The 17,298-nt window shown below is 41.8% G+C and overlaps 1 protein-coding gene across 1 annotated transcript in view; it reads left to right on the plus strand.

The window, feature by feature from the left end:
• Positions 1 to 17,298, plus strand: part of LOC145349410 (relaxin receptor 1-like) — a 102,104-nt gene that overhangs the window by 29,324 nt on the left and 55,482 nt on the right. The window contains exons 3-7 of the mRNA XM_080197937.1: positions 654 to 731; positions 1,418 to 1,523; positions 6,393 to 6,464; positions 8,961 to 9,032; positions 13,678 to 13,749. Of these exons, the coding sequence (XP_080054063.1) occupies positions 654 to 731; positions 1,418 to 1,523; positions 6,393 to 6,464; positions 8,961 to 9,032; positions 13,678 to 13,749 (400 nt within the window). The remainder of the gene's footprint in view (positions 1 to 653; positions 732 to 1,417; positions 1,524 to 6,392; positions 6,465 to 8,960; positions 9,033 to 13,677; positions 13,750 to 17,298) is intronic.

Genomic DNA, 17,298 nt, shown 5'->3' on the forward strand with positions numbered 1-17,298 from the left:
AAGGGGTATAAAATATGTGCAACATGCCTGTGGTTTACCAATGCCCAATAGCGAGGTGGAAAGCATAAACAATATGAAGGTGCTAAACTGCTGGTTTAATTTATTCTTCTGGTACACTCATGGGACAATCAAAGTGAATACTCATCCAGATATCTACAGCAAGAACAGTCCCAAACCAGGGTATGTCAAAGCAGTGCATGGAATTATAATGATACATATTGATGTAAAGCAAAATTATAATGGAACAGCAATTTATGTTATATGTTTATATTATCTATATACCTTCCATGATTCTAAAGGGGTGAAAAAATCAAAAGTTGAAAAATTCCACCGATACTCAACTTCAATGATGCTCCAGCATCATAACCTATAATTGTATTTTGAATAGCCCTAATAGTTTTATCTCATCTTAACTTGTTTGGTACATTATGAATATATTGAAACAAAATATTTTTGAAGATATATTCTAAGTTTGCTTGTCACTAATTATCATTTCTATCCTCCGGTCCAAATTCTTAGCTTACTTTACTTACTGACATATTCAAATGCTGTTTATATTTTAATTCTAATTCTGGGATAACAAGTTGTCACAGTGTCAGCTCCAAATACTCTTTTGTGTCTAAATGTTGAAATGTGCTCTGTTATCCTTTTAGATGATTATACTGGCTTGTCAGACATTTTTGAAAAGGTCATACCTGCAATTCAAAATGAAAACATTTCAAAAGAGTGCTGTAAGTGATTTAGTCTTAAACATCAGTTTTCTAAAAGTGTTTATCTGTTCCTTGTTTTTTTAAAGCTGATAAAATCAAAATCTTCTTTGTAACATTAAGAGATTGAAATTTTACCAATAAATGTGCCAGAAGTCAGCGAGATGGAATTTCCATTTACCAGTTCTACAGTTCCTTAACCTCATCCCTGAGATGTGATCATTTAAATATTCAGGGCCTAGATGACTGAAGGCAAGATTGCAAGCAGTGGGTGAAAATGAAATGGAAATCATGCAACAGGCCAAAATTGGAAAATGAAGAGTTCATGGAGGGTTGTAGGCTGAGGGAGGTAAGAATGGGTTGGGCTGGGATATGAATAAATTTTAATACTAAAGGGAGAATTAAAAATTCTTCCCGTTTCACGTGGGAGTCTGGCTGTTCATTTCAAGACCCTCTTGAAAATTGAGGCAACGAAATTGTTTTTTTTTGTTGTTCAATACCCTGATTTTCAGCTTGACTGGGAAAGTAGGCAGACAAAATAATCCCTAATAAGATTTAGTTTAATTAGTCCATACTGAATATCTAATGTTTTGTCAGCCTGAACCTTATGTCTTAATATTGATATTCAAAAAATAAGTTATAGCAACTATACAAAGGTTATTAAGAATTCTTTTGCATGTTATCAGATGTGATATATGCTTGTTTCCCAGTTCTTAAGGAATACCCACAGAAATGTGATTGCCGGGAAACAGAATTGGAATGTGTAGATGTGAACCTATGTGATGTGCCACCAGTTTCGGTAAATGTGACCTTGCTGTAAGCAAATCTATCAATTTCATTAATTCCATTTGTTAAGTATATCTTTTGATATCAATGGTAAACTTTTCATATACATTACAAACCTTGTGGAAATGTGGAATTTCTGTCTACAAAATATTAAAAACTTTGGTTTGGGATGTGGGTGTCAGCATTTATTGATCATTCTTAATTGCTCTTGAGAAGGTGGTGGTGAACTGCCATTTTGAACCTCAGCAGTTCCTATGTTACAGGAACACTGACAATGCTGTTAGGAAGAACCCTCTGTAGTCCTTTGACATAGGAACACCTACAGTGCTGTTAGGAAGGGAGTTCCAGGATTTTGACACAGCAAAGTTGAAGAAATGGCTGATATAGTTCCAAGTCAGAAGGTTGTGTGACTTGCAGATGGTGGTGTACCCATGCATCTGCTGCCCTTGTTATTCTAGATAGTTGAGGTCATGAGTTTGGAAGGTGCTGTTGAAGGAGCCCTGGTGAGGAGCTGCAGTGCATCTTGCAGAAGGTACACACTGCTGCCACTGTGTGGCGTGAATTTTAAAGTGGTGGAAGAAGTGTCAAGTAATCGGATTGCTTTGCCTTGGATGGTGTCGAGATCTTCAAGGATTGTTAGAACTGCATTTGTCCAAACAAGTAGAGAATATTCCGTTACACTCTTTACTTGTGCCTTTTAGATGCTTTATGGATTCAGGAGGTGAGTCTCTCGCAACAGGATTCCCAGCCAGACAGAACATAGAAATATAGAAACCAGTGTAGGCCATTCAGCCCTTTGAGCCTGCTCCGCCATTCGTTATGATGATAGTTGATCATCAAATTTAATATCCTGATGTGCTCCCCTTCTCCCCCCCATATTTCTTGATCCCTTTAGCCACAAGAACTATATCCAAATTCTTATTGAAATCACACAACATTTTGGCCTCAGCTACTTTCTGTGATAGTGAATTCCACACATTCACCATCCTCTGGGTGAAGAAATTTCTCCTCACCACAGTTGTAAAAGGTTTACCCCTTATCCTCAAACTATGATCCCTAGTTCTGGACTCCCTCGCCATTGGGAACATTCTTTCTGAATTTACCATGTCTAACTGTGTTAGAATTTTATAAGTTTCTCTTTTCTAAATTCCAGTGAATATATTCCTAATCAACTTAGTTTCTCCTCAAATGACAGGCCTGCCATCCCAGGAATCAGCATGGTAAATCTTCACTGTACTCCCTTGATAGCAAGGACATTCTTTCTCAGATAAGAACACAATACTCCAGGCATGGCCTCACCAACACCCTATACAATTGCAGCAAAACATCTTTATTCCTATACTCAAATCCTCTTGTTTTGAAGGTGAACATATCATTTGCCGCCTTTACTGCCTATTGTACCAGCATGATTACTTTCAGTGACTGATGCACGAGGACATCAAGATCTCACTGAGTATCCACTCCCAATTCACACACAGTCAAGTAATAATCTCTCTTATTATTGCCACTAAAGTGGATAACCTCACATTCAAGAATCTGCCACGCATATGCCCACACACTCAGCCTGTCCAAATCATACTGAAGCATCTCTACATTCTCCTCACAGCTCCCCTGCCCATCCAACTTTGTATCATCTGCAAATTTGGAGATAGTACATTTAGCCCTCCCCCTTCAAAATCACTAATATATCATGCGAATGGCTGGGGTCCTAGCACAGCTCCCTGCAGTACCCCACCAAGTCACCGCCTACTGATCAGAAAAAGACGCTTATCCCAACTCTTTGCTTTCTATCTATTAACCAGCTTTTTATCTCTTAAGACATTACCTGCAAACCCATGCACTTTAACTTTACTGATCTGCTATGTGAGACCATGTTGAAAGTCTAAATAAACAACATCCACTGGTTCTCCTCAATCAACTCTACAACCTCAAAATTCCAACATTCAATCTTGTAACAGTGGGAACATCACTGATGGAGCAACTGAAGATGGTTGGGCCTAGGACACTACCCTAAGGAACACTTGCGTAATGTCCTGACACTTGAGAAGATTGACCCCCAACAACTACAATCATTTTACTTTGTGCCAGGAATGACTCCAACCAGCAGAAAATATTCTCTCCATATTCCTGTTGCCTCCAGTTTTGCTAGGGGTCCTTGATACTAGACTCAAACACTGCCTTGATGTCAAAGGCAGTCACTCACAGCTCAGCACTTTAGCTTAGCTCTTTGGTCCTTGTTTAGATCAAGGCTGTAATGAGATAAAGAGCTGAACCCAAACTGAGCTCTAAAACAAATAATGTCAGTTCATCTAATTCATCAAAAGAGAACACACTTTTGTACCATTCTAGAACCATTGATACATTTTTTACTTTATTCTAAAACAGAACAAAATGTTGAAACAGCTTGTTTAAAGTGTTGTCAAAGGACACCCTCCAAAGCCTCTGACTTTCTGGGGGGCCTCAATGACCACCAGTTCTACTGGCAAGGCCATCACGTCTGGTCCCCATGAATGGGGAATCACATGTGATCAGTGCTGGAGAGAATCTTCCTCGGCAAGGCCACAAAGGCAAGTGAGCCTGGATGATTCCATCCCAGGCTCAGTAATCCTATTCAAATGAGATTTAAACTAAATTTAAATATTATAATCAACCTCATGCCCAATCATGTCAGATATCCAGTCTGGTAAGACCACGAGAAGTAAGAAATCAGGCACAAACCTATTCTCGGCTCTCTTGCAATCATACTGGCTCGTCCTGCCCCTTCGCGGAAGATAAGATTGCCCCATAAAGTAAGAGAAATATCTTTGAGCTAGAAAGCAAAACAAATTGGGAAATTTCACAGTAACTTCATTGCAGTGTTAATGTAAACCTTACTTGTGATTAATAAATAAACTTTAACTTTTAAGTAAAGGGCAACAAGTACAAAAAACATGGTAATAGCCCAAAATACCTTTTATCATTGTTTTAAAAATAATAAGTGGGCAATGAGCCTGATCACAAATTTGACCCAAATATTACATTACACATGCCCTGATACAGGCCTGGGCAGACAGTTAGGAGTAGGAAAGTCATTTTTTAACTCAACTAGTTAAACGTGAAAAACAAGTGAATTTATATCCTTCTGAGGGTTCCCACACCCCAATCCCAGCCCAAGTTATCAACTCCTTCTGTCATTTACTATCCAACCAGCAAAACCAATAGGCCCGTCTCCCTTGCCCTCCTCTCTCAGCTATCACATCCCTTCCTGTTCAAATCCTTATAACTTAGTTTGTTCCAGAAGCCACATCCATGTCAGCAAGAGGCGTACTTGCAGTCATTTCAATGTCCACTATTTATTTCCGGTTAAAGCTGCCTGCCAATCAGATATGGGATAGCTCTACAGAATGAAAGTCCCACTCTCCCCTTCTTGAGGACACGTGTAGCATGTTATGACCGCCGGGTGGCTTTATTTAACATCAGTTGGTTTTGGATGTACATTTCTTCTGTGGGAATCAAATGGAAAATCTCAGCATTTGGTATCCGTGTTTAAAGAAGGATATATTTGCATTTGAGGAAGTACAGTGAAGGTTCACTAAATTGGTCCCTGAGATGAGAGCATTGTCTGCTGATCAGAGTCTGAGTAAATTAGGCCTATATTTTCTGAAATTTAGAAGAACAAGAGGGGATTTGGTGTCTCACTTTGCTGCCATTATCCCTAGAAAATTTCTGAAATTACCTGTATGGAAATCTTGGGCTGAATTCTCTAATCACAATGGCCCCATGAAATTTCTGCCAGAGGACAATGGACCTTTAAATGGTCCGCCAAATTTTGTGACTTACCCATGATGATTCCTGCAACAGGTGGGACTGGAAAATTAATCCCCTAGTCTGCATAACCTGACTTTCTGTAATGCTATAATGTTTTAGTACACTTCATATCAGATTTTTTAGATGTCCTATGTTTACAGCTGTTCGTGATTTTGGTTATGTAAACTTGTGTCATTGTACAGTCTGGTCAAAAGTTGGAATATGGAATAGCTATCCAGGGCTTAATTTACCATTTATTATTGGGACCCTGATGTTAGGATCAAATATGAATTCTGACCTCCAATGGATACTGACCGCCAATGTGTTGGAAGTAGTCACTTGACCATTGCTGCATGATCGGACAATTAAAGGTCAAAGGGCATGCTAGTTGTTCAATTTGTAATGGTGGGATGGCTTCCAATGCTAGAGAGCTAACACAGGGCTCTCTGATATGAGAGAACTGCAACTTGTTGAAGAAGAGAGAGGGGGTTGAAAATGGAGTAGCCCTCTTAACACTTAATATTGCTGAAATTTTGGATTGTAGGAGAGGAGCATGGGATAGTGGTGTTTCAACCACAGAGGGCCAGTTAATGCAAGGAAGGGGCCTTATTAAGTCCCTTAATAGGCTACCTGTCACTTGTGGGCCAACAGCTTTTGTGCCCCAGACCCGGTCATTTTGAAAATGGCCAGCAGGCAGGAGGCTCACACACTATTCTCCCATGGTAATACTCTGCCTAAAACCATCAGACTTTGGAAATCTAGTCCCTAAGGTGTTTATGCCAGCTTGGCAATGTCACCACATGGCAAAAGGGCCAAACCTCAGGCCTGTGAGGTCTTGCTTCCTAACCTTGCGACCCTCCACAGGTTAAGCAGCAGGTGGATTCTAGGGATCACACAGTTGTGATTTTTCTGCCCCCATGTCTTATTTGATTGCTTGAACCTTTGGACAAATGCCATATGTTAAACATTTCCTATGTGAATCTTTATACACACGCTATTGTTAATATACCATTTCTGAGCCAACTTACCAACATTTCCACGTGTAACACAGAAAGAAATTTTACACCGCAGCAATTGTACTTTAAATATTGAAAGTACTTTTCTCTATAATAGATCGTTGAAGAACAATAAAATCAAAAGCCTGCCTGCTGATGTTTTCATCAAGTACAACGACCTGGAACAGTTGTGAGTTCATTTCCATCTTTTGTTTCCATCATGCTTTAGTTTTGATATATTTTCAGAATTTGCAAGCTTTATTTATTCTTGTTTTCATAATATTGCTTAATTTTGAAATACTATTTTGAATGTCAAATTAAAATTAACTCTTTCATAAGTTTAATTGGTCACTTTCTCAGGATGTCATATGTATACTGTGGAAAATCTTACTTTTTTAATATTTCCAAAACAAAATTAGAGAAGATAAGAACATAAGGGGTAGACCTTTCACTTGCTGTGCCATTCAATATGATTATGGCTGACCTTCATCTTTAACTTCACTTCGCTGCTGCCTCCCCATATCCCTTAATTCCCCGACAGACCATAAATATTTTCAACAATGGAGAATCCACAGTTTCTGGGATAGAGAATTCCAAAGATTTTTTAAAATTTGGTTTGATTTATTATTGTCACATGTATTAACATACAGTGAACGGTATTGTTTCTTGCACACTTCACAGACAAAACATACTGTTCATAGAGAAGGAAACGAGAGAGTGCAGAATGTAGTGTCACAGTCATAGGTAGGGTGCAGAGAAAGATCAACCTAATGCAAGGTAAGTCCATTCAAAAGTCTGATGGCAGCAGGGAAGAAGCTGTTCTTGCGTTGGTTGGTACATGACCTCAGACTTTTGTATCCTTTTCCCGATGGATGAAGATGGAAGAGAGAATGTCCAGGGTGTGTGGGGTCCTTAATTATGCTGGTTGCTTTGCCGAGGCAGTGGGAGGTGTAGACAAAGTCAATGGATGAGAAGTTGGTTTGCATGATGGTCATGCTACATTCATGACCTTTTGTAGTTCCTTGCGGTCTTGGGCTGAGCAGGAGCCATACCAAGCTGTGATACAACCAGAGAGAATGCTTTCTATGGTGCATCTATAAAAGTTGGTGAAAGTGATAGCTGACATGCCAAATTTCCTTCGCCTTCTCAGAAAGTAGAGGCATTGATGGGCTTTCTTAACTATAGTGATGGCATGGGGGATCAGGACAGGTTGTTGATGATCTGGACACCTAGATTCATACCTGGATTCACAACCCTCTGAGTGAAAAAATGCCTCCTTATGTCTATGCTAAATAATGGACCCTTTCTTCTGGGATCGCTGCCCCAATTCATCCCCCACCCAATTAATCACCACCCCAGCGAACCCTGATGAAGAGTGCGCAGACCCCACATGCACCCTCTCCTCCCCTCCCTCTCCTTTGGTCCCAACACTTGAGAACTCCTGGTGCCTGGTGGGCAATGTCAGGGTCACAAGCTGGTGCTGCCCAATTGGCACTACGCACCCCTGCCCTCAACCACCTGAGGGGCCCCAATGACCTCTGGTCCCACTGGCGAGGCCATCACTGGTCCCCATTGCTGGGGACCAGACCTGATCCTCAATGGTGAGGACCTCCACCAGCGAGGCCATTAAGCCCGGATGATCGTGTTTAATATTATTTAATATGAAAATATTTAAATCAGTGAATATTAAAATTCTCTGAATACATCAGCTGATCAGGGCCGGTAAGATCGCAAGGAGCAAGAAACCAGGCAACCCTGCCAGTGCCAGCATGACATCCTGGCACTGCCCATCTGGCATCCTGGCATTGCCCATCAAACACCAGGCAGTGTCAAGGGGCCAGGCCTGGGGGATGCAAGGCCAACTGGGAGAAGGGGATGCGGTGAACTCTGCAACCATGATCGGCTGGTCCGCGTGGGGAGAGGGGGTGAGCAATCCACTAAATTGGCCCTTGGGTGAAAGGGTTGTCCTATGATGACAGGCTGAGTAAATTAGGCCTAAATTCTCCAGAGTTCAGAAAAGAGAGGTAATTTTATTGAAACATTCAAGAATACAAAGAAGTTTGACAAGGTAGACACTGTGGAATCTGGAACTCAGGGACACAGTCTTGGGATAAGAGGTTGACCATTTAAAACAGAGATGAGGAGAAATTTTTTCACTTAAAGGGTTGTGAACCTTTGCAATTGTCTCCCCCAAGTGGGTTGTGGATACTCCAATATTCAATATAGTTAAGATGGGATGAGCAAATTTTTGGTCTCTCAGGGAATCAAGAATGTGGGAACTGGGAAGGTAAATGGAGTTGAAGTCCACAATCTGCCTTTACTTATTGAATGGCAAACCTAGCTCATAATGCCACATGGTCCTGTCCTGCTCCTAGTTCTTATGTCCTGTAACTGAGATATAATTTTTTTAAGGGTTTTTACAACAAAATGCAGAATTTCTTAAGAGTTTGCAATTTCGAAATAATTGCTGTCTGGGGGATATTTGAATAAACATAGCAGCATTGACGTTAACATCAGGTTTCCACATTTTTCTCCACATGTGAGAGCTCCAGAATTTGCTGTCTGTTTCAGAGCATCAGTGATTGCAAACAGGCTCAACATTATTCCAATCACAAAATCCAAACAATTATCTTTAACAATGTAATTATGAAGACATTTACAATATTATTATTACATTGCTTTGCAGATTTTTGCAGAATAATCAGATCAGATCCATCGCAAAAACTGCATTTTCTGGACTTTACAAACTCAGCCGATTGTAAGTAAGCAGTCGATACATAGTCACTCATTTTAATGCTTAGGGACATGTGGATCACATAAAAATGAGATCCCAAGAGCTGTGGCCGCAATTACACTGCCCCCTCTTGAGCAATTGCGGTCAGCCATTATGGATGTCTCTGAGGACCTGCAAAAGGCTTAGACATCATGACGATCTCAAGATTGCCTTAACCTGAGAACTGATAATATATATCAGATTTACAAATTATTGCTCCAAAGCAAATGATTACTCTGCATTGTTTAAAGCCACCATATGTGCTCCCACGTCATCCTCAAAGGCCACCTTGAGCACAATATATCACTTTTTGCAGTCATCAGCGTTAACCTTGGCAAGTGTATAGGTGTGGCCAGACATAGCATTGCAGCCCAACATTGTGACTGGAGCCTAGCAGTTGCTTGGCAGTCAATTGAATTATAATACAATCTCAAGAGTATACACATTAGCGGCATAACTGTGAGGTGTCTGAGAGAGGCATAACCAAGGCACATTGAGGGGGCGTCGTCTCAAAATTATTGGTGAGCTTACCACATGTGCATTTGTAAAGTCAGAAATGCAATTGGCACATAGGAATACACATAAATTCTGAGGAGAGACTCATAGCTTGCAGTGCAGAGAGGACACGGAGTTCCAAGATAGCCCTTCTGAAATCTCTTTCTACAGTACACCTTATCCTTTTCTGAAGGCAGATGAGCTGAGAGTATACATCAGCTTCAGTGTTACAATCAAGGAATAGCAGTGCACGACCCTGCAAAGCATGTGTGCCAGAATCTCCCATAAGGAATTCCTACATGAAGGGTAATGCATTGCTAATGTTGGGAATGACCTATGAATAGACAGGAAACAGTTGTGCAATAGGAGCAGATCACATATACGAGAGGCACATGATAGTGACATACGTGATTAGTGGGGAGGGTCTATGGTTTGACAGAGACACAACTCATAAGAGATAGGAATCATACACTAGAGTAGATGTGAAATGTGTTGCATTCTGTATACATTGATGAGTATTATAAGCATGTGGTTAACAACAATACCATTATCGTGCTCCTAACATTTCTTAGATTTTCTAACCCTACCACTATCTTGGTGCTTCCCCAATAAGTGGGGTCAGCTTGTCATCTCAAGGTGCTGAAGAACTACCCTCTCAGCCACATTATTGTCTTTGCACTCAAACGTACAACCTTGTGTTTCTCAATCTGTAATTGTCTGGATTGTGACATACGGGTCTCACCACAGCACTGTACGTCCTATCATCGCCAAGGGCAGACAATGGCACATGGTTCATACTGCTGCCTCACAGTGCCAAGCACCTAGGTTCAATTCCAGCCTTGGCTGCCTGCCTGTGTGGAGTTTACACGTTCTCCCTGTGTCAGCATGGGTTTCCTCCAGGTGCACTGTTTTCCTCCCACAGCCCAAAGATGTGCAGGTTAAGTAGATTAGCCATGGTAACTGCAAGGGTTACAGAGATAGGGCCTGGGCAAGATGCTCCTTCAGAGAGTCGGTGCAGACTGGATGAGCCAAATGGCTTCCTGCTGCATTGTAGAGATCCTATTATTCTATGTCGATGGGTAATGCTCATAACAAATGATGATTTGTGGCAGTCAGTAGACCCTTACCGCATACGTTGGATATCATGTCATAATTTCAGTCAATGTTGAGGGGTGCAGTAGGATAGGAGTAAAGATGAAGCTGAAGTCTGCTCTTTATTAGCATGATATGTCTTCTGAAGCCTTCATGGTGCCTGAGCATTTTGGAGTTCTTAAGACTCATGAGGACACAATGTGTCTTAAAGAGGAGGCATTTATATGTCTGGCCTGTAAGCGGTGTTGAGCATTGTCATCCTCAGGTGGTCCACAGCATAGTAAAATGAAGATAAAATCAGGCCAATATCCCTAATTGAGCACAGATGTTAGTCTGCTAGAGAAGAGGGTAACACAAAGGACTGAGTCATCTCAGAATAAGATGCATGCCTGCAGAATGTCCCCAGTTGCCTTTGCCCAAGTGTCACCTATAAGTTTCACCATTGAAGCTACATAGAATATACATTGTCTGTTGGTGTAGATGGATCTCCTTGAGGAACTTTGTCAGTCTGAAGATGTACAACTGCAAGCCCACTGAGGATAGTAAAAAGGTTTTAGTTCTTTTACACTGCCACGGCAACTGTAATGCCAGAGATATTCTTGGAGTTGGCACCTTCTGACATCTGATACCAGGACATCCTCCTCCAGTTAGCACTTCATCTCAACAATGACATGAGCTCCTGAGACTTCATCATCCTTCACAAGATCAAGAGAATGTAAGCCTGATGTGCAACTATTCACTCTCATATTGAATTGCATGGCAGAAATGAGGTGAATAGCAATGCTGGTGTTCATGATGGAAAGCACTTGTTCAAGAGTGTACACGCGACAACTCAACTCATCATCGTCTTTGTGGAATCTGATGGCACACCTGCCTTGTCTGACCTATGCCATTGGCATCATCCCCTGCAGTCTCCTTTTCCTCGAACTAACATTCTCCCCTTCAATGTCCTCCTCATCGGAGATGTGCAGCTCCTCCAGGCAGCACCAGGCTGTGCGGCAGGCAGCAAGCCATAGTGTGACTCTTTGGAGAGCGTGCAGAAATGCTCTGCTAGCTCTGTCCAGGCATTGGAGTTAGATCTTTAAGGTGCCTATGGCGTCCTCCATCAATATTCAGGTGGGATATGAGTTTCATTGCACCTTCTGTCTGTAGGATTCTGTCGCTGCTGCTTGGGCATCAGCAACCACATCCTTTGTGGATACCCTTTGACACCGAAGAGCCAACACTGAATACTGTGCGATCCCTCAAACATGTCCAGGATCTATGATCTAGTCAAAGTCTACTTCCTGGATATCTGACACAAATGTACATGAAAATGTTCTTATAGCCATAGACATTGACTGAAACAGCTTGTCCTGTTTATACATTGGAGTGCTTGTGGCCAGGGAGCTTTATAGCTCTGAGTGCACTCCATGGCTCCATGCACTTATGGGAATTCAAATGTCTCAGCAAAACCCAGTGCTGTGGCATTCTGGCTTGCTTGATCACTGTCAAAGTTGATGTAATATTAGGTCCCAGCAAAAAGTGCATTTGTGACTTCATGTATGCACTTGTGTGGATGCTTGAGAGATCTTGCAGACAAGAGGTCCCCAGTGGAGCCCTGGAAGTAGCCAATGGCATAGAAGTTGAGCCATTACTTTCAGTATCAGCAACAATGGATGTCCTCCCAGTTCCTATGGCACTAATTCCTGCGGAATGTCGCAAATCTAAATCACCAGTTTCTTGGAAATGCAGAGGCATCAGTGAAATTATCTCTCGCTTAGACAGGCGAGTGCTGTATACCCTTGGTCTTGAGAGCCATCTACGCAGAATTTCTGTGAACTTCATCTTTTGCATCCATTGAGGGCCTTACTGACCCTTAAGTCTTGTGGGATTTGTTTCTCCCTTTGGCAAGCCAGGTGACTTTGTTGCAATTTTCTCCTTCTCTCCTGTATGTGATTATGCAGGCAGCAATCAATCCGGACTCCATCTTCCTTATGGTCTCCTTTCTGCAGCAACAATGAGTCAGCATTCGTCTCCAAAGGTCCTCTTTCTGTCAATCTCTTGTCAGCAAATGTGGGTTCCAGGGCTTTGTTTCAGTGACAGCAACTATTAACCCCTGAAATTCTGGCCACGCTCATCTGAGTGCGCAATTTTCAGCCCAGTATGATGCCAAAAATCAACAGAGGCAGTGATAAAGGCTACAGTGCACAATGGCAAACTTCTTTCGCAACCATGTGAAACCAACTTCTGACTTTCTTGCGATAGTTTCTGCTACCATCTGTGATTACTCCCAAAGTACTGACCCACATTTAGTGCTAACACTGAAAGGAAGTGACAACATTGGTCTCGAACAACATTTAAGATGGAGTTTTTATTCTCTCTTCCAAATTAGTACACATATAGTTGGCTGGAGACCCAGGGACAAGGATTCAGCCATTCTACAAATATTTTTCATAACACGTTTGAAATTTTGGAAATATTTATAATGAACTGGCTTAAATGGCACTTAATGATAGTTAGGATAATGATTGCTGAGAGCCTTTATTCCCATACTATTAAATGAAGCACCCACAGCAACAGAGCCCTCCTGCTGTCCAGCTGCAATTAAGCTTTGGTCTGACATCACTTAGGTTTATAGATTAGCGACTCTGCTGTTATCACAAAGCTTGGTTTTTTCATTCCTAAAAAGATCTTGCATAAACTTTAGCATCTTTATCTCCAACTATTTTGTTTTGTTTGGTTGTCTTTAAAAAGAATAGCTATCAATTTATACTGCTTATATTTATTGGGAATAGGACCTCAATTGCATTTTCCTCTGCCTCCTTCATAACTTTATTGGGAATATATACTTTTTTAGAATAGTAGTCAATTAATGACATGTCATCCCTCAAGTATTGCATCTTGCACTGCAGTGCAGTTTAACAATGCATTGAGGATGACTTGTTATCTGTGTTACTTGCTTAGTGTCTCCAATTTTTTAACATTTGTAAATCTACAGTAAGTAGTTACAATGGCCTCTTTTCCAAGGTTATTTGATTGCATATTAAATTTTATTTTCTAGGTACATCAGTCAGAACCGGATCACAGCTCTGAAGCCAAGAGTATTTCAAGACCTTCATAACCTGAAATTTTTGTATGTATCAACCACTGTCAAAGTATTTCTATGTTGGCTTCAGTATCAGTAATTTTACAGTATATTTTATAGTGTGATCATTTCCAATTCATTTTAAATAACTTTCGAGGCATTTTTAATGAATGTTTTTCAGTATATTTTAATTAAACATTGAATAGGATAAACATTTATTTTTAAATGGATTATTATGGCCGCTGATTCTCACGAATGACAGGCAGAAATGGAGATTTTGCACAGGGAGCTGCTTGAAACCACCATGCCAGGAATGATCTTCAGGTCTGCCAGGGCTAGGAGAGGTAGTCCAGCCATGGGACTCCCTGCAATTATGTAGAGATGCTGGCGTTGGACTGGGGTAAACGCAGTAAGAAGTCTCACAACACCAGGTTTAAGTCCAACCTGTTTATTTGATAGTAATCCCATAAGCTTTCGGAAACGGTGTTCCTTTGTCAGGTATGTGGAACCTTCCACATACACCTGACAAAGGAACACCATTTCCAAAAGCTTGTGGGATTACTATCAAATAAACCTGGTTTGTGAGACTACTTAATCCTCACAATCCCAGAGGACAGTGCCGAGGCAAAACCCTTGCCTCCTGCCGGAGTCAACCCAACCCCCCAGGACCATCAAAACCCTCCATTTGGAATTAACATCACTGACCTTGGTGATGGGGCGCACAGCACTGTGACAAAAGCCTTGTGACCACAATGCAGGCGACTATGTAGACATTGGGTGGCATGGTGGCGCAGTGGTTAGCACTACTGCCTCACAGCGAGGCAGTAGTGACCTGAGTTCGACCTGAGTTCGATTCTGGCCTCGGTTGACTTGTCTGTGTAGAGTTTACACATTCTCCCCATATCTGCATGGATTTCTGCAGGGTGCTCCGGTTTCCTCCCATGCTCCGAAGATGTGCAGGTAAGGTGAATTGGCCATGATCAATGCATGGGGTATTGGGAATAGGGCAGGAGAATGGGCCATATCTTTCAAAAGGTCAGTGCAGAACCAATCGGCAGAATAGCCTCCCTTTTCACTGTGGTATTCTATGAACTACAGGGGTAAGAAATCTTAATATTTCCATTGCAATGACAGTTGTTATCATAGAATCATAGAATCTGTTAAGGTTCAGTAGTGTGAGAAGTTTCACAACACCAGTTTAAAGACCAACAGGTTTATTTGGAATCACGAGCTTTTGGAGCATAGCTCGTTCATCGGGTGAGTGGAGAGCAATGTTCACAAACACAGCATATACAGGCTAAGACACAATTGCAAGATAATTACAGATTGGAATGTGAAGAATGGTTGGAATGTGAGTCTTTACAGGTACAGACAGTGCAAGTGGAGAGAGGGATAATCACAGGTTAAAGAGCTGTAAATTGTCTCAAGCCAGGAGAGTTAATAGAATTTTGCAAGCCCAAGCTAAATAGTGGGGGGTTACATGTACATAGATAATAGAACATTACAGCGCAGTACAGGCCCTTCGGCCCTTGATGTTGCGCCGACCAGTGGAACCAATCTAATGACCCTCTAACCTAAACTATTCCAATGTTATCCATATACCTTTCCACTGACCATTTGAACACCCTTAAAGTTGGCGAGTCCACAACTGCTGCAGGCAGGGCATTCCATGCCCTTACTACCCTCTGAGTAAAGAACCTACCTCTGACATCCGTCCTATAACTACCACCCCTTAATTTAAAGCTACGTCCCCTCGTGTTAGCCATCACCATCCAAGGAAAAAGGCTCTCACTGTCCACCATATCCAATCCTTTGATCATCTTGTATGCCTCAATTAGGTCACCTCGTAAGCTTCTTCTCTCTAATGAAAATAACCTCAAGTCCCTCAGCCTTTCCTCATAAGACCTTCCCACCATACGAGGCAACATCCTGGTAAACCTCCTCTGCACCCCTTCCAATGCCTCCACATCTTTCTTATAATGCGGCAACCAGAACCGTACGCAATACTCCAAGTGCGGCCGCACCAGAGTTTTGTACAGTTGCAACATGACCTCAGGGCTCCGAAATTCAATCCCTCTACCAATAAAAGCTAACACACCGTACGCCTTCTTAACAACCTTATCAACCTGGGTGCCAACTTTCAGGGAGCTATGCACATGTACCCTGAGATCTCTCTGCTCGTCAACACTACTAAGAGTCCTTCCATTAGCCCTATATTCTGTACTCCTGTTACTCTTACCAAAGTGAATCACCTCACACTTTTCCATATTAAACTCCATTTGCCACCTCTCGGCCCAGCTCTGCAGCTTATCTATGTCCCTCTGCAAACTGTAACATCTATCCTCACCGTCTACAACTCCTCCGACTTTGGTGTCGTCAGCAAATTTACTAATCCATCCTTCTACACCCTCATCTAGGTAATTTATAAAAATGACAAACAGCAGTGGCCCCAAAACAGATCCTTGAGGTACACCACTTGTAACTGAACTCCAGATTGAATATTTCCCATCAACTACCACCCTCTGTCTTCTATCAGCTGGCCAATTCCTGATCCAAACTGCTAAATCACACTCAATCCCATGCATCTGCATTTTCTGCAGTAGCCTACCATGGGGAACCTTATCAAACGCTTTGCTAAAATCCATATACGCCACGTCAACTGCCTTACCCTTATCCACCTCTTTGGTCACCTTTTCAAAAAACTCAATAAGGTTTGTGAGGCACGACCTACCCTTCACAAAACTGTTTTGACTATCCCTAATTAATTTATTTCCCTCTGGATGATTATAAATCCTATCCCTTATAATTCTTTCCAAAACTTTGCCCACAACAGAAGTAAGGCTCACCGGTCTATAATTCTCAGGATGGTCTCTACTCCCCTTCTTGACAAGGGGACAACATTTGCTATCCTCCAGTCTCCCGGCACTATACCTGTAGTCAATGACGACATGGAGATCAAAGCCAAAGGCTCTGCAATCTCCTCCCTAGCCTCCCAGAGAATCCTAGGGTAAATCCCATCTGGCCCAGGGGACTTATCTATTTTCATACTCTCAAGAATTGCTAACACCTCCTCCTTATGCACCTCAATCCTGTCTAGTCTACTACCTGGTATCGCAGTATTCTCCTTGACTACACTGACTTTTTCCTGCGTGAATACTGACGAAAAATACTCATTCAGTGCCTCTCCTATCTCTTCAGGCTCCACACACAACTTTCCACTGCTGTCTCTGACTGGCCCTAATCTTGCCCTAACCAATCTTTTATTTTTGACATACCTGTAGAAAGCTTTAGGATTTTCCTTGATCCTATCCGTCAAAGTCTTCTCATGTCCTCTTCTAGCTCTTCTTAACTCTTTCTTTAGCTCCTTCATGGCAAATTTATAACTCTCCAGTGCCCTAACTGAGCCTTCACGTCTCATCTTTACATAAGCCTCCTTCTTCCTCTTCACCAGAGATTCAACTTCCTTAGTATACCACGGTTCCCTCACTCGACCACTTCCTCCCTGCCTGACAGGTACATATTTATCAAGGACTCACAGTAGGTGCTCCTTGAATAAGCTCCACATTTCAGATGTTCCCAGCCCCTGCAATTTCCTAC

The sequence above is a fragment of the Carcharhinus amblyrhynchos genome, chromosome 10, assembly GCF_965287045.1.
Source record: "Carcharhinus amblyrhynchos chromosome 10, sCarAmb.v2.hapA, whole genome shotgun sequence".
In the NCBI taxonomy this organism is placed as follows: Eukaryota; Metazoa; Chordata; class Chondrichthyes; order Carcharhiniformes; family Carcharhinidae; genus Carcharhinus; species Carcharhinus amblyrhynchos.